Source organism: the organism of the source record quoted next, unplaced genomic scaffold (genome assembly GCF_019419815.1).
Source record: "Pyrus x bretschneideri cultivar Hongxiangsu unplaced genomic scaffold, Pyrus_bretschneideri_v1 Contig19, whole genome shotgun sequence".
Classification (NCBI taxonomy): domain Eukaryota; kingdom Viridiplantae; phylum Streptophyta; class Magnoliopsida; order Rosales; family Rosaceae; genus Pyrus; species Pyrus x bretschneideri.
This window is the reverse complement of record NW_025999490.1, coordinates 2321877-2340362: the sequence shown is the minus strand read 5'-3', so window position 1 is coordinate 2340362 and position 18486 is coordinate 2321877. Positions and strand designations below refer to the sequence as shown.

Below are 18486 nucleotides of genomic sequence, written 5' to 3'. Positions count from 1 at the left end.
TCAGAAACCAAGGATGCGCAACATTTTTCCATTGAAAATCGCAGTAGTGTGGTGGAACTTCAAGCAACGACAGATCCATAGTGAAACTATAGAATCCGTGATGCGGCACGACGTGAATGTTGTGCCTTGGATGATTATCTTCACCAACATACAAACCCACAGTTGAATAGTTTAAAATACGAGAAATAAAGACACCGAGAAATTTACGAGGTTCGGCAAAAACCTGCCTACGTCATCGGAGAGATATTGCTCTTCACTATGAGAAAAACAGTACAAGTTACACATGAGTTAAATCGACATAACCCAATCCCATATCCCTTGTACACCCACTCACAGAATTTTCCCAAGAGCCTCACTCTACCCCAAAAGTTCTTTCACAAGAGATCTTTCACTCTAGCTCTCTTGATTTCTCTCACCTGTGCCCATGGTAGAGCCAAATGCTCCCACCATCTCTTTGGATGCTTTTCTTTTTCTCATACAAGCCTTCTCCCTCGGCAAGCATTTAAATAAAAATCAGCCCCTTTTTTTCTCCTCCTTTCTTCCACCCGAAAGCCAAATAATTATGGCTTTGAAAAAGCCACAAAACAAGGAACAAATCAAGCCACAAAATAAGGAACAAATCAAGCCACAAAACAAGGAAACATAATCCTCATCATGATGTTCCCTCATCAATTTTGTTTTGTTTCCTAGCCTAATTTGGCCACTATCCAACAATCTCCACCTTGGCCAAATTGTACCAAAATCCATTGGCCTTACGTACCAGCATGCACACTCTGAATCAACCTCGTTGGTCCTGTTCCAATTCAGTCACTGCCAATGCATGTGCAGCTGCTGCAAGCAAAAAAAACATTTAGCTTCAGACAGGATCTCGACACATCCTCGTCTCCTCCAGCAGGTTTTCCTCCTCTTCATTGTCTGCAACTTGGAAACTTGTCAGTGCACCCATTTCCAGCAACACCCGTCGAGCCAGACAAACATTCCTCACACTTCTCATTCTTCAGGACCATCTCATCACCTGTGAATCCCATAGCTCCACCTGCTGCAAAACTCCTGCAACACTTGAGACTATAGATCACCAGGAGATGTGTTGCTTCGAGTACCTAGAGGGCATACTCGAAGTCTTCCGCCACAAAATTGCTGCTACCTGGACCAAGATCATCCTTTCTTTTTCTCAAAGGACAATTTATCTTTTTATGCCCGAATTCTTTGCAGTCATAGCATTGTGGTCCCTTGCCTTTGGAGCTTGATTAGAACCTACTGTCTCTCTCAAATCCTCCTCCCAATTTTCTTCCATGATTCTAACCTTGAACAGCTAAAGCAGTCTCGTGCCCACTATCAACAATGGTCTTCCTCTTTTGTGTATCATAAGACACCAAAGAAGTCTGCACCTGCTCCAAACTTACTGTATCTTTTCCATGCAATAAGGTTGTCACAAGATTCTCATACGAATCTGGAAGTGAGGTAAGAAGTAAGAGGGCTTTATCTTCTTCCTCAACCTTAACATCAACTTTCCTCAATTGATCCAAGTATCCATTGAACACATTCATGTGGTCCATGAGATTCCCGCCTTCATCCATCTTCAGCTTGTACAGCTTCCTCTTCAGATGTAACTTGTTGATCAAACTCTTAGCAATATAGAGTTTTTCCAACTTCTCCCACAGTGCAGGCGCAGAATCTTCATCCATAACATTGTTGATAATGTTATCAGCTATGCAGTGTCGAATCGTGCTAACACAACGCGACTCCAGCTCCTCCCATTGGTCATCTGTCATTTCTTTAGGCTTCCCATCTTTTCCCTTCAAAGCTCTAACCAAGCCTTGTTGAGTCAAGACATCCTTTACTCTCATCTGCCAGAGAGTAAAACTGCCCTTCCCATTAAACTTCTCAACTGAAAACGACATGTTTGTAGTCATCATGGTGAATAATAAATCTGAACCTTCAATGAACCAAAGCTTCCAACAAAGCTCTGATACCAATTGTTGTGCCTTGGATGATTATCTTCACCAACATACAAACCCACAGTTGAATAGTTTAAAATACGAGAAATAAAGACACCGAGAAATTTACGAGGTTCGGCAAAAACCTGCCTACGTCCTCGGAGAGATATTGCTCTTCACTATGAGAAAAACAGTACAAGTTACACATGAGTTAAATCGACATAACCCAATCCCATATCCCTTGTACACCTACTCACATAATTTTCCCAAGAGCCTCACTCTACCCCAAGAGTTCTTTCACAAGAGATCTTTCACTCTAGCTCTCTTGATTTCTCTCACCCGTGCCCATGGTAGAGCCAAATGCTCTCACCATCTCTTTGGATGCTTTTCTTTTTCTCATACAAGCCTTCTCCCTCGGCAAGCATTTAAATAAAAATCAGCCCCTTTTTTTCTCCTCCTTTCTTCCACCCGAAAGCCAAATAATTATGGCTTTGAAAAAGCCACAAAACAAGGAACAAATCAAGCCACAAAATAAGGAACAAATCAAGCCACAAAACAAGGAAACATAATCCTCATCATGATGTTCCCTCATCAATTTTGTTTTGTTTCCTAACCTAATTTGGTCACTATCCAACAGTGAACACCAAGATCTCCGTCTGTGGATTTGCAATGAACAGTCAAGTTGAGACCTACACCCAAATCATTTGTCAGTTTAACATCAATATGCATTGCATCAACACATCTAGTGCTGTTGACTGTTACGAGAAATGTCAGAACCAAGAGAAATGCATTATTTCGGATGTGCGAAGCTGAAGAAGCAGCCATTCTTTGTTTATGAAATTTTCTTGAAAAATGTTAGGAAGATCATATGTAAAACCCCACCCCCGATTTTAAAAGTACTTTCGGGTTTTTATTTGAAAATTATTTTTAGGGCCTTAATAGGTACGTCCAAGGGGCCCACCTCGTTTTTGTGTCCCCCGACCTCTCTCCTCTTTGTGCTCCCTTGAGCTCTCTTTCTCTCCTTCACCTCTCACTCTCCCTTAACTCTCCTTCTCGACTCTCTCTACGGCCTCCTCCCCTGAGCACCTCACACACACACGCAAGCACCTATTCCCTCCGGCGAGCACCATCAACCACCTGGACCTCCCTATCGTGACCCCGGGCCACCATGGATGTCCTTCTCCTTCCCCTTTCACAGAACAATGACACCGTCACTGTTCAAAGTGTGCTCCGGCGAACCCCGACATAGGTGAGCTTCGAAACCACTCTAAAACTTTCCCTTTTCATCCTTACTGTTCTTTTCTGATCGTATGTGTATGTTGTGGACATTGAAACATCGAGAAATCACCTCGGATGAACTAAACCAAGTTTCCGGTGAGACCCGGGGCTGCCAGGCCGTTTTCCGATCACTTGCTGGTCACAACTAGCCACGAGGAAGGTATATTTCGACTCTCTATTTCCCGGGCTTCATTTTGGTGTTTTGAATTGCTTGAAAAGGTTATGTTTCGAACTCCGTTGGAGCTAAGGAAGGTTCCGGTCGTGTTCCGGCCTTCTTCCTCTCGAGGTCCGGCGGCCCACCTAGCAAACCGATGGCCTTTTAAGGCCCATCCCTAAAACCCTCTAAACCCAACCCTTTAACCCAAAACCCTTTTAGTTTAGGCCTTTCGGCCTAGGACCTTTCGGCCCAAACTCACCAACCTAGCCCACCGGATGGAATTTTTCTGGAATATTCTCCTGTTAACTTTTGTTGACTTTTCGGAAATTTAACCGAGACCTTTCTAAGGGTAATTCGACATCCTAAATCCGTTTTCCCAAATTCAATTGTTATAATTGAGTTTTATTAATTAGATTCTTTATGTGCTTAGGTGCAATTAATAGCGGCGATTCCGTTATTCCTTTTTGGTACGGCCTTTCACAAACGGAGTATGGTGAGTGGACCCCTTCTAAAATGCATGTTTTAATAGTAGAAATGCATACATGAAAAACTTGATTTAATGATTACGTTTTATGAAATGTTCTATGAGATAACATGTTTACTGAGGTTAGTTTGAATTATACTATTTTTCTCTATAACCCATGTTCTTTATAGGATATCAAATGGATGACGATATAATATTTAGAACATGTTTTCGAGCACCTCTTTATAATATAGATGATGGATGACCTTATACTATGAAGTTGATTTTCAGATATATATATATATATATATATATATGCTCAATGATTTTGTACTTACCTAGTGGTCCATATTCTACCTGTGGGCGAGGTTACGATGTTGGCATAGGGCCGAGAGAAATAATCTCTAGCTACGGGCTAAGAGACACGGAATGGCATAGGGCCTAAAGAAATCTCCTTTAGCTACGACGCAAAAACGGGAAGCAGGCATAGGGCCTGGAGTTGAGACTGGACACATACACTAATGATTACGCTTTATACGAGATATGCTTTATGAGAGGTTTTATGGCATGCTAGGGTTTTCAGAGAAACTTATTACTTATTATGCTATTACTTTTCATAAAACTTTGGTGTTAGTATGTTGATAACTGTTTTATTATATATATATCAACTTGGTCCACTCATGTTTGTTTTGCGCCCGCATCAGGACATAGGAACAACGACTACGATCCGACATACGAGGTATTCCCCTACCAGTGATATCGTGCTACATTCTCTCTGCTTTGGCATCTATTGTAATAGCAATTCTCCATCTTACCTTCCGCTTGTATTCTAATTAGAATGTGCTCTGAACATGTCATGCATCATCTTTATGAATTCATTGTCAGCAGTTGAATATTATTTTTGTATTTTAGTATTCATATGAAATTTATATGCATATCGTTACATGTTCTCAGCATTTGCATTCATAAATGACTTGGGTCACCTTCGGGTGTCAACCAGCACGTGACCATCCCGATGTCCCACGGACATCGGATCGGGGTGTGTCATCATATTTATATACTATATTTTGCAAACCAGGATTTCTTTTTTAATGATTTAAAGAATGAATAAAATAATCAATTCTCACATCATATTGTCTACAAAATATGATTTAAAAAATGTATTATTTTATATTTACCCCATTTATGAAGAACATTAATGCTTGTAACTGTTTTTGGAACTACTATACTATAAAATAAATGTTACCAAAATTGATGATGCATGTGAATGATGGTTTTGTGGTATTTCTCTTTACTTATGAGTGGAAGGTCTTAAATTCAATATTCGTAAATGGCGAGTTCAAACCAAATGATTATTGATGCCCATTGTGTGGCTTAGTTTAAATCCTCCGCTCTCAATGTAAACTTGTCATTGTATTAAAAAAGAAAAACAGTGTACATCTATTACTAATTGTGTTACTAATAAGGAGTCTTTATAGAGACAAAAATATATACTACATTTCAAAGAAATCCAATAATTTTTAAATATTTTTAGGAGAGACAAAAATACAAAATACTTAAAGTCCAACCTAAAAACATAAAAATAATTTTTTAAATACCAGTTATACTTTAACAATTATGTTTAAAATATCAGTCATACCCTAACAAATATGAAATTGTTTTACTATTTACTCTAAATAGTAGTTATTTTGTGCAAGTCCACCCATTTCAAAAGAGAAAGAGTAAGGACGATTACTATTGACAAATATATTTTTTATTTTTTAAATGATATCTCCATTTTATCCTCTACATAACATTATTGCCGTAAATCCTAGCAATTGAAATTTTAATTTTTTGAAATCAGAGGATCCACAAAGTGCCACGTGGCGCAGCACCAAAATTTTCAATTTTTTTAACTAATCAATAGACCTTTATAAATCCAACGACTGTAAATAGATCAAATTTTAGCCGTTTGGCTCTCCTCGGCTTCACGTGGGGAGGCCCCTTGTCTACTGGGCTTCATGCGGGCGCAAGCTCTAGCTTCAGTTGGCAGGGCTTCTGCCTTTCACCCAATTGCCCCTCATTTTTTTCCACCGGTGGAGCCATTTTCTTAGGACAACAAAACAATTTAACCCAATTGCAAGGGCAACTGAGGGCTGCTGAAAATGCTCGTAAAGTTGGTTTTCGAACTTGTAAAATATATGATACATGCGGTCAAGTAGATGGCTTACACTCCTCCATTTTCTAGTGCCCTATCTTTCCTGTCTCCTTAAATTCATAATTTTAATGACAAAAAAAAAAAAAAAAAAAAGGAGCACAATAATAATTCATGATTTTGCAATCCAGTTACTTCAGAAGAGCTTAGCACCAATTTATAGAATTTGGTTGCTAAAATGGGCAATTGATAGGTTGATGCAATGTGGTTTTCCTCAAATACGGCTAGAACTATTTATCACAAAAAGGGAAGAAAAAACGAACACATGAGGTGATATGCCTCCCAGTAGGACTTTTTATTGAAGATCAGATAGAAAATACATATTTTGTGAACTGCTTAGAGCATCCTCAATGGGGGTTTTATCCTTCTTGAGGCTATCACATTTGTAGCTCTAACGAAAAATTTCACTTACAATGGGCCAAAAAATGGGGCTACATCCATCACATGGGCTAACAACTTCAATCTTTGGGTAGCAAAAAGTTAGGTTACATCTAGCCCCAAAAAGTAGGAGGACCCAAAGTCTTGTTTTTTTTGTTTAGAAATGGGTGAGCCCCATTTTTAATTCCAAAACCTGATATTAAGGGTTTATTTTGTTAACCGTTTGGAATTTTAAGCATTTATTTTCAACGTTTGTTTGATTAAGAAAACATATACAAACAATGACCATTTTTTGTGTGATTGATTAGAAAAAAAATGTAATGCTTTGTGTTTAATTTTCTAGATTGAAAAATTCATAAAAAAGTGATGAAATTTAACATTGGTAGTTTAGAGACCTAAACCAAAAATATAAACAAACAACATAACTAAATTGTAATAAGATAACTCAATCTAATGGTTGTTATGAAATGAAATCTTTTCTTGTTTCATTTCATAGAAACAAACAAACCGGTGAAATTGAAATAAGAGAGCCTATAACAATAAGAGTAGTTTTATCTAGACCTAAAAATTATCTTTCTACACACATTAAGAAAAATTATTCTTCATAATTCCCATTTTACCCTTATGCAAAATAATCTTTCTACACCCATTTTCAAACAAACGGCTGAAACTCATCCCTCACAAGACATAGCGCCACCACCCAAACCACCACCACGTGCCTCCCTCTCAATTTTATCTTCGCTGCCATTTCCCTTAACAAAAGTTATGTCATACTTGATCCCGACACCTACACATCCTGTTACGTCTTTAACTTCTTCGACGACAAGTTGTTCACGGCGTTCGCCAACGAAGATGCTTAGTTCCATCTCATTACCGACACGCTTCATCATCGCCAAGGTTTGGTCTAAAGTGGTGGTTCCAGCCCCCATCGTCGTCGCCAAAAACACCAGGGCGAGATCTGATCCTATCGATCTATAGGATACAAATTTGAGAAACAAGAGATAAGGATGATGAAGAAGTGAATGAGGAAGAGAAACGATGGCGATGATGGAAGATTTGACGGCATCTGGCATAGTGTCGCCGAAAACAATGCTGTTTGGGTTTTGTTCTTTTTTTTTTCTTTCAGTTTTTGTAAGGGTAAAATTGAGAATTTAAGTGCAAAAATATTAAAGTTGGGTGTGAAAAGAGGATAGTTGGGTTCAAATAAAATTTTCCTAGTACTAAATAAGTGATGAAATCTAACTTTATCAGAATTTGAATTTTTTTATTAGGTTAAAAAGTTCATAAATTTGATTTAAGATAACACGTCCAAAAATCAAGTTAAGAAAAGTTAAGGCAAAATAAATTTATCCATCTTAAAATAAAGTTAAGACAAAATAAAGTTGGTTAGAATCATAAAATATTTGCACCTGAATTCCAGCCGTTCACGAACATATCTTGTCTCAAAAATTAAATAAAGGGTTATGAATTATATGAATATGATACCTAGATCAAACACATTTTCTTCAACCATAGAAGTCAGAAAAATAAAAAGGAAAACCATCAATAATGCTATAAGTTAATGGCTTTTGTTATTTCTTGTTTGTTTTCCAACCAAGAGATATTGCCAAACCATTTATCACAAGGGGGAAAGAAAAAGGAACACCTGGGATAACCCTCTCCCAGTAGGACTTTTTATTGAAGATGAGATAGAAAACACATATTTTGTGAACTCTTTAGGAATCCCAAGTGTAGCAACGCTCTTTTGTAGCCCCGCTCTTCTTGGTTCTCATGCACAGGCATTGCTATTTTATGCTCCAAGGACAATAATTTCGGCATAAATTCTAGTATCTAGATTGTTCGTATATTAGGAACCATGGATATGTAACATTTTTCCATTTAAATTGGCAGTAGTGTGGTGGAACTTCAAAAAATGATAGATCCATAGTGAAATTGTAGAATCCGTTATAAGGCACCACATGAACACCAAGATCTTCAATGGATTTGCAATGAACAGTGAGGTTGAGACCTGCACCCAAATCATTTGTCAGTTTAACATCAATATGCAGTGCACCAACATATCTAGCTGTGCTGGTCACAGTTACAAGAAAGGTCAAAACCAAGAGAAATGCACTGTTTCGGATGACTGAAGAAGAAGAAGCAGCCATTGTTTGTTTATGAATTATTTTGGGTGCGTTTAACGTGCACCTTTTTTTTTTATAATGCATATTTACTCCATTCATGGAAAGTATTCATTCCGTCCAACCGTTTGGTGGATCAAAAAAAAAAAAAAAACAAATAGTATTATTATACTACAAACAGTATTTAAAATTTTGGAGTAGGTAGAAATATCGATATGCAAATTTATAGAAATAATGATGGATATATCGATATTGATATTGGTTGTCTTTGGCACAAATTATGGATTTGTAATTGGGTGGATGTATCAACTCATTTAGTCGAAAGTAAAGAAAAATTTCTTCAAAAAAATTCTTAAATTTAAATCTGCAAAGGATTCCGGCAAAATTTTTGTACTGAGTCAGTAAATATCGTCTATATTCATTGATTTCTTATATCTCGCCAATATAGGGGGAAGTTTGCATTTCAAACCCAGCTTCCATGTCGATCCTAGGTTTTTTGATATTTCTACGAAATTATTGACAATTTTGTCGATATTTAAAACATTGACTATGAAAGATGGAGGGCTTAATTACATTACTAATAAAGACGGATTATCTACTAAACACGAATCCAACGGTTGATTTGTTCATTCAAAATGAATAGATGATTAAACGTCTTTAAATGATAACAATATGCCCAGCCCTCAACGGATTGAGATATCATTCAATGTGCCTGGAATATTGAACAACATACCAAGTGTAACAATACAATTGGTTGAAAATTTTAAAAAATTATTTTCAACCAATCGTATTATGAAGCTTAGTTGGTTAGAATCATAAAATATTTACATCCGAATTCCAGCCGTTCACAAACATATCTTGTCTCAAAAATTAAATAAAGGGTTATGAATTATATGAATATGAAACCTAGATCAAACACATTTTCTTCAACCATAGAAGTCAGAAAAATAAGAAGGGAAACCATAAATAATGCTATAAGTTAATGGCTTTTGTTATTTCTTGTTTGTTTTCCAACCAAGAGACATTGCCAAACCATTTATCACAAAGGGGAAAGAAAAAGGAACACCTGGGATAACCCTCTCCCAGTAGGACTTTTTATTGAAGATGAGATAGAAAACACATATTTTGTGAACTCTTTAGGAACCCCAAGTGTAGCAACGCTCTTTTGTAGCCCCGCTCTTGCTGGTTCTCATGCACAGGCGTTGCTGTTTTATGCTCCAAGGACAATAATTTCGGCATAAACTCCAGTCTCTAGATTGATCGTATATTAGGAACCACGGATATGTAACATTTTTCCATTTAAATTGGCAGTAGTGTGGTGGAACTTCAAAAAATGATAGATCCATAGTGAAATTGTAGAATCCGTTATAAGGCACCACATGAACACCAAGATCTTCTATGGATTTGCAATGAACAGTGAGGTTGAGACCTGCACCCAAATCATTTGTCAGTTTAACATCAATATGCAGTGCACCAACATATCTAGCTGTGCTGGTCACAGTTACAAGAAATGTCAAAACCAAGAGAAATGCACTGTTTCGGATGAGTGAAGAAGAAGAAGCAGCCATTGTTTGTTTATGAATTCTTTTAGGTGCGTTTACCGTGCACCCTTCGTTTTTATAATGCATATTTACTCCATTCATGGAAAGCATTCATTCCCTCCAACCGTTTTGTGGATAAAAAAAAAAAAAAAAAGTATTATTATACTACAAACAGTATTTAAAATTTTGGAGCAGGTAGAAATATCGATATGAAAATTTATAGAAATAATGATGAATATATCGATATTGATATTGGTTATGCAAATTTATAGAAATAATGATGAATATATCGATATTGATATTGGTTATGCAAATTTATAGAAATAATGATGAATATATCGATATTGATATTGGTTGTCTTTAGCACAAATTATGGATTTGTAATCGGGTGGGTGTATCAACTCATTTAGTCAAAAGTAAAGAAAAATTTCTTCAAAAAAATTTATAAATTTAAATCTGCAGAGGATTCCAGCAAAATTTTTGTACTGAGTCAGTAAATATCGTCTATATTCCTTGATTTCTTATATCTCGCCGATATATGGTGAAGTTTGCATTTCAAATCCACTTTCCATATCGATCCTTGGTTTTTTGATATTTCCACGAAATTATTGACAATTTTGTTGATATTTTAAACATTGACTATAAAAGATGGAGGGCTTAATTACATTACTAATAAAGACGGATTATCTACTAAACACGAATCCAATGGTTGATTTGTTCATTGAAAATGAATAGATGACTAAACGTCTTTAAATGATAACAATATGCCCAACCCTTAACGGACTGAGATATCTTTCAATGTGCCTGAAACACTGAACGACATACCAAGTGTAACAATACAATTGGTTGAAAATTTTAAAAAATTATTTTCAACCAATCGTATTATGAAGCTTAGTTGGTTAGAATCATAAAATATTTACACCCGAATTCCAGCCGTTCATGAACATATCTTGTCTCAAAAATTAAATAAAGGGTTATGAATTATATGAATATGATACCTTGATCAAACACATTTTCTTCAACCATAGAAGTCAGAAAAATAAGAAGGGAAACCATAAATAATGCTATAAGTTAATGGCTTTTGTTATTTCTTGTTTGTTTTCCAACCAAGAGACATTGGCAAACCATTTATCACAAAGGGGAAAGAAAAAGGAACACCTGGGATAACCCTCTCCCAGTAGGACTTTTTATTGAAGATGAGATAGAAAACACATATTTTGTGAACTGTTTAGGAACCCCAAGTGTAGCAACGCTCTTTTGTAGCCCCACTTTTGCTGGTTTTCATGCACAGGCGTTGCTGTTTTATGCTCCAAGGACAATAATTTCAACATAAATTCCAGTCTCTAGATTGGTCGTATATTAGGAACCACGGATATGTAACATTTTTCCATTTAAATTGGCAGTAGTGTGGTGGAACTTCAAAAAATGATAGATCCATAGTGAAATTGTAGAATCCGTTATAAGGCACCACATGAACACCAAGATCTTCTATGGATTTGCAATGAACAGTGAGGTTGAGACCTGCACCCAAATCATTTGTCAGTTTAACATCAATATGTAGTGCACCAACATATCTAGCTGTGCTGGTCACAGTTACAAGAAGAAGCAGCCATTGTTTTGTTTATGAATTCTTCTAGGTGCGTTTAACGTGCAACTTTCTTTTTTATAATGCATATTTACTCCATTCATGGAAAGCATTCATTCCCTCCAACCGTTTGGTGGATCAAAAAAAAAAAAAAAAAAAAAAAAAAACAAATAGTATTATTATACTACAAACAGTATTTAAAATTTTGGAGTAGGTAGAAATATCGATATGCAAATTTATAGAAATAATGATGGATATATTGATATTGATATTGGTTGTCTTTGGCACAAATTATGGATTTGTAATCGGGTGGGTGTATCAACTCATTTAGTTGAAAGTAAAGAAAAATTTCTTCAAAAAAATTCATAAATTTAAATCTGCAGAGGATTCTGGCAAAATTTTTGTACTGAGTCAGTAAATATCGTCTATATTAATTGATTTCTTATATCTCGCCGATATAGGGTGAAGTTTGCATTTCAAACCCACCTTCCATATCGATCCTTGGTTTTTTGATATTTCCATGAAATTATTGACAATTTTGTCGATATTTTAAACATTGACTATAAAAGATGGAGGGCTTAATTACATTACTAATAAAGACGAATTATCTACTAAACACGAATCCAACGGTTGATTTGTTCATTGAAAATGAATAGATGACTAAACGTCTTTAAATGATAACAATATGCCCAGCCCTCAACGGACTGAGATATCTTTCAATGTGCCTGGAACACTAAACGGCATACCAAGTGTAACAATACAATTGGTTGAAAATTTAAAAAAATTATTTTCAACCAATCGTATAATGAAGCGTAGTTGGTTAGAATCATAAAATATTTGCACCTGAATTCCAACCGTTCACGAACATATCTTGTCTCAAAAATTAAATAAAGGGTTATGAATTATATGAATATGATACCTAGATCAAACACATTTTCTTCAACCATAGAAGTCAGAAAAATAAGAAGGGAAACCATAAATAATGCTATAAGTTAATGGCTTTTGTTATTTCTTGTTTGTTTTCCAACCAAGAGACATTGCCAAACCATTTATCACAAAGGGGAAAGAAAAAGGAACATCTGGGATAACCCTCTCCCAGTAGGACTTTTTATTGAAGATGAGATAGAAAACACATATTTTGTGAACTCTTTAGGAACCCCAAGTGTAGCAACGCTCTTTTGTAGCTCTGTTCTTGCTGGTTCTCATGCATAGGCGTTGCTGTTTTATGCTCCAAGGACAATAATTTCGGCATAAATTCCAGTCTCTAGATTGGTCGTATATTAGGAACCATGGATATGTAACATTTTTCCATTTAAATTGGCAGTAGTGTGGTGGAACTTCAAAAAATGATAGATCCATAGTGAAATTGTAGAATCCGTTATAGGGCACCACATGAACACCAAGATCTTCTATGGATTTGCAGTGAACAGTGAGGTTGAGACCTGCACCCAAATCATTTGTCAGTTTAACATCAATATGCAGTGCACCAACATATCTAGCTGTGCTGGTCACAGTTACAAGAAATGTCAAAACCAAGAGAAATGCACTGTTTTGGATGAGTGAAGAAGAAGAAGCAGCCATTGTTTGTTTGTGAATTATTTTAGGTGCGTTTACCGTGCGCCTTTCTTTTTTATAATGCATATTTACTCCATTCATGGAAAGCATTCATTCCCTCCAACAGTTTTGTGGATTAAAAAAAAAAAAAAAAACAAATAGTATTATTATACTACAAACAATATTTAAAATTTTGGAGTAGGTAGAAATATCAATATGCAAATTTATAGAAATAATGATGGGTATATCGATATTGATATTGGTTGTCTTTGGCACAAATTATGGATTTGTAATCGGGTGGGTGTATCAACTCATTTAGTCGAAAGTAAAGAAAAATTTCTTCAAAAAAATTCATAAATTTAAATTGCAGAGGATTCCGGCAAAATTTTTGTACTGAGTCAGTAAATATCGTCTATTTTCATTGATTTCTTATATCTCGCCGATATAGGGTGAAGTTTGCATTTCAAACCCACTTTCCATATCGATCCTTGGTTTTTTGATATTTGCACGAAATTATTGACAATTTTGTCGATATTTTAAACATTGACTATAAAAGATGGAGGGCTTAATTACATTACTAATAAAGACGGATTATCTACTAAACCCTAAATCCAACGGTTGATTTGTTCATTGAATATGAATAGATGACTAAATGTCTTTAAATGATAACAATATGCCCAGCCCTCAACGGACTGAGATATCTTTCAATGTGTCTGGAACACTGAACGGTATACCAAGTGTAACAATACAATTGGTTGAAAATTTTAAAAAAATTATATTCAACCAATCGTATTATGAAACTTGATGTACTACGCCGTGTTCCCGGCATACTAAAGAATTTTCCCAACGGACGGTAGCTAAAATCACCTTATGGAATCAAGAAAATTAAAATAATAAATGGTCTATGATTATGTTATTTGTGTGGTAATCAGAAATTATAATTAAAACAATAAATACAGAAATTTTCCTGCCATTCACATTGATTGAGGTTTCTGTATTCAACAAAACGTGCATCATTAGACTTTGCCGTATTCACATCTTTCAAAAGTTCGGTTTGTTTGATAATGTGGCGCGCATGTGAGTCTCACACATTTCATATTCTAAATATGTGTTTAAGGACCAACTCGAATCTAAGGTGAAAGTTCAGAGCCAAATCTAAATTGGGTGAAAGTTCATAAACAATTGTATGTCTTATTGTGGAGCCCAGAGTAATTTGAAAAATCTTGGAATTGCCACGTATATTCTTTTTCGAAGAAGAGAAGAATACCCTCATTAAATAGGCGAGACTCAGATTTAATCCACGCATAATTCACCCTTTCTGAAATACGCAAGCAACTGACTACGACATCATCAAGCTCTCGTACATTTGGCAAGAAGAAAATTCAAAGGCCTTAAAAATATTATTGATTACGAAATCCCATCTTTAATATTCTCCTAATTGAAAATCAGCTCAAACAAGGAACGAATCATAATCACATCCAACCATAGATAATTTCGAGATAATTCCAAGGTATTATTTAATAACTAATACTTTTTAGATTATTCTTTCATCATCCATCCTACTGATGACCCACCTTGACTAATGGAATGCCACCACGTGTAGGCAAAAGTGGACACCATAGGTCAGCCACCTCCTTATAAGTACTCCATCTTCACCAACTTCTGGTAATTTTTGTTATCTCTTGGCTTTTGTTTTTTCTTGTTTGTTTTCCAAGAAGGGAAACCATAAATAATGCTATAAGTTCATGGCTTTTGTTATTTCTTGTTTATTTTCCAACCAAGAGACATTGCCAAACCATTTATCACAAAGGGGAAAGAAAAAGGAACACATGGGATAACCCTCTCCCAATAGGACATTTTATTGAAGATGAGATAGAAAACACATATTTTGTGAACTCTTTAGGAACCCCAAGTGTAGCAACGCTCTTTTGTAGTCCCGCTCTTGCTGGTTCTCATGCACAGGCGTTGTTGTTTTATGCTTCAAGGACAATAATTTCGACATAAATTCCAATCTCTAGATTGTTCATATATTAGGAACCACGGATGTGTAACATTGTTCCATTTAAATTCGAACTAATGTGGTGGAACTTCAAAAAATGATAGATCCATAGTGAAATTATAGAATCCGTTATAAGGCACGACATGAACACCAAGATCTTCTATGGATTTGCAATGAACAGTGAGGTTGAGACCTACACCCAAATCATTTGTCAGTTTAACGTCAATATGCATTGCATCACATCTAGTAGTGCTGCTGACAATTACAAGAAATGTCAGAACCAAGAGATATGCATTATGTCGTATGAGTGAAGAAGAAGAAGAAGCCATTTGCTTGTTTATGAATTCTTTTAGGTGCGTTTAACGTGCACATTTCTTATCTATAATGATGCGGGAGGCAGACCTTGAAGAAAACAATTTGAAGACCACTATAATGCATTGGAATAATAAGGTTGTCTATTTTAATGACATAGGAACTTGTTAAGTCATTTTTAGAGAGTTTCTTAAGAAGTTGTAGTATATTTATGTTCCTTTATCTTGAGTTCCTTTAAATATTGATGTATCAAAAGCCCTTGGGGCTAGACTTGAATGAATTAAAATATTATATGCTTTGTGCATTTGAAGTGAGTTGTTTCTCCTTCTAAAATCAAGCATTTGGCTTGGTCGTGTGAGTGAATCCACGATTAGCGACGTGAGCAAGCTCCGTTGCCCCTGGTTGAGCGAATCCCAGGTTATCTATTCCACTCTCCTCGATACCCTTGGTTCTGTCCTGCATCAAGTGGCATCAGAGCGGGTTTTCGGATTTTTATCTGAAATCCTGGTGGTAGCGCTGCGCACATCATCTGTGTTCGTCCTCAAAACCAATTCAGTTCCCGTGACTTTTATCTAGAGAGTCATATATCACTGGAAAGCTGTGGAAGTCTAGTTTCAAACGCAACAAACTGTGCATCAAACCGAATTTTGTGTGTGTAGATATCGGCAAAACACCACAGAGCATCGGTGCTGTCGCGAAAACAAAATCAGTTCTCTTGCGGGTCAGTTTTCGATTTGGTTAAGCATTTCTTGACCTTCATGCCATATATCATTTGAAAGCCCTTCCAGTCTAGTTTCTAAATTCTCAAGCGATTCCTCAATCCGTTATTTCTACAAAACAATATCTTCAATTTACTAAAGCATGTTGCTGCCTCCAGTAAATGAGGTTGGATGGATTCTAGAAACGGCTGTCTTTGATTTTTCAGGTGATGATTTTCCATATCTCAATCTTTCTCCAAATTTTGATCATTGTCCAGATGGTTCATGTGAGATTTGTTGTGCATGTAATGAGGTTGAAAAACGTTTTAACATGGAGTTTGGCATGAAAGGGGAACATACAGAAAGCAGTGATGTTGTCGATAACTTTGCCAAATGGGATTCCGCCCCGGTTTATGATCAGTATGAAGGCGATGAAGATGTGGTTGAAGAGTTCCATGAACAACTATATAATGGAGTACAAGCTCTTAATATCCGTAGCATTCATGATCCTATTTGGGACAATTTCGTTGCTCAAGATACGAGAGGAGAGCTCTTTGATAGAAGAACTTTTCAACAAGATTTGAATTATCTTGGCTCATTTGAAATAGTGATTTGGAAGCACTATTCCAAGGTGATTATTTTCAAGAAGAAAAGATTAATTTGTGCATGGTCTATAGGAACTTGGAAAATTTTGGTGATAAATCGGGTATTGTGGAACATCTTGGTTGGACATCCAAAAGATCGAGGAAAAAAAAAAAAAAAGAGGTCAATTGAAACTCAAGGACAAGTTTTTTCAAGGAAAGGAGAATGATGCCGGAGGCAGACCTTGAAGAAAACAATTTGAAGACCACTATAATGCATTGGAATAATAAGGCTGTGTATTTTAATGACATAGGAACTAGTTAAGTCATTTTTAGAGAGTTTCTTAGGAAGTTGTAGTATATTTATGTTCCTTTATCTTGAGTTCCTTTAAATATTGATGTATCAAAAGCCTCTGGGGCTAGACTTGAATGAATTAAAATATTATTTGCTTTATGCATTTGAAGTGAGTTGTTTCTACTTCTAAAATCAAGCATTTGGCTTGGTCGTGTGAGTGAATCCACAATTAACGACATGAGCAAGCTCCGTTGCCCTTGGTTGAGCGAATCCCAAGTTATCTATTCCACTCTTCTCGATACCCTTGGTTCTGTCCTGCATCATATAATGCATATTTACTCCATTCATGGAAAACATTCATTCCTCCATAACCGTTTTGTGGAAAAACACAAATATTATTATTATACTACAAAAGGTAGTATTATCATCTCATTCAGATTCAATCAAAACTAGAGAAAATTTTCAAAATAAATCTAAAGTTCAAAATCTACAAGGGGTTCTGGAAATTTTCTATAATGAATCAGTAAGTATCGTCAATATCATTGTTTTCCTATATGTTGCCTATATAGGGTGAGGTTTGCATTTCAAACTCACTTTTCAAATTGATTCTCAATTTTTTAAACATTTAGAAGAAATCATTGACAATTTCATAAATATTTTAAACACCGACTATAAAAGATGGGAGGGCTTAATTACATTACTAATAAAGATGGATTATATACTAAACATGAATCAAAACGATTGATTTGTTCATTGTATATGATAGATGACTAAACTGTCTATAAATGATAATCAAAACAATATGCCCTGCCCTCAACTGATGAGAGATTTTTATTGTGTTGGGAACATTAAACGGTAGACCAAATGTAATAATACAATTAGTTAAAAACTTAAAAAAAAAATTCTAACCAATTGTATTATGGAGTTTGGTATACCACGCTATGTTTTGGTCCACAAAAATTTGTCCAACGGACGGTAGCTAAAACCACCGTATGAAGCTTTAGTTATAAACTACATAGTCCTATAGTCAAGCTGCATGCGAGAAGCTTCAGTCCCCATCATCTTAATGCGTCACAGCATATGCAATTTCAAGTGGGGATCAGTGAAAGAATTTTAGTTTTGCATCAGAGAACATTTTTTTTATTGATATTTAACTGTTTGATTATGTTTTCAGGCTTCGATCTCTAGCATGAGCAACAAAAGGAAGGAAGAAGAAGTGAATCGATGCCTGATTGAGGATTGGTACCGCTAGATTTCTATGTCTGACAAGAAACAGATTCATGAACTTCCATAATCCATTGTTCAATATCTTCTTGATGATTCGGGGCCCTTTGTTCTTCCTGCTTCCATCTCAAATGAAGATGCCTTACAGGAGTTCATAATAATCCAGAGGA

General features: G+C 35.8%; 1 protein-coding gene and 1 long non-coding RNA gene across 2 annotated transcripts; one reads left to right on the top strand and one right to left on the bottom strand.

Moving 5' to 3' along the window:
- The first annotated feature begins 3788 nt into the window (after positions 1-3788).
- On the top strand, positions 3789-4770 carry LOC125476561. Its single transcript, XR_007257887.1, has 2 exons — positions 3789-3865; positions 4540-4770. It is a non-coding gene; the product is annotated as an uncharacterized LOC125476561 (long non-coding RNA).
- Positions 4771-9663: 4893 nt separating this feature from the next.
- Positions 9664-10095, bottom strand: LOC125476445 (S-protein homolog 19-like). The gene has a single exon (XM_048582621.1). The coding sequence runs from the start codon at positions 10093-10095 to the stop codon at positions 9664-9666; it is 432 nt and encodes a 143-aa protein (XP_048438578.1).
- Between the last annotated feature and the right edge of the window lie 8391 nt (positions 10096-18486).

What these genes read in the sequence shown, in the direction of transcription:
- LOC125476445 (XM_048582621.1), bottom strand. Translation starts at nt 10,095, where the DNA reads ATGGCTGCTTCTTCTTCTTCACTCATCCGAAACAGTGCATTTCTCTTG.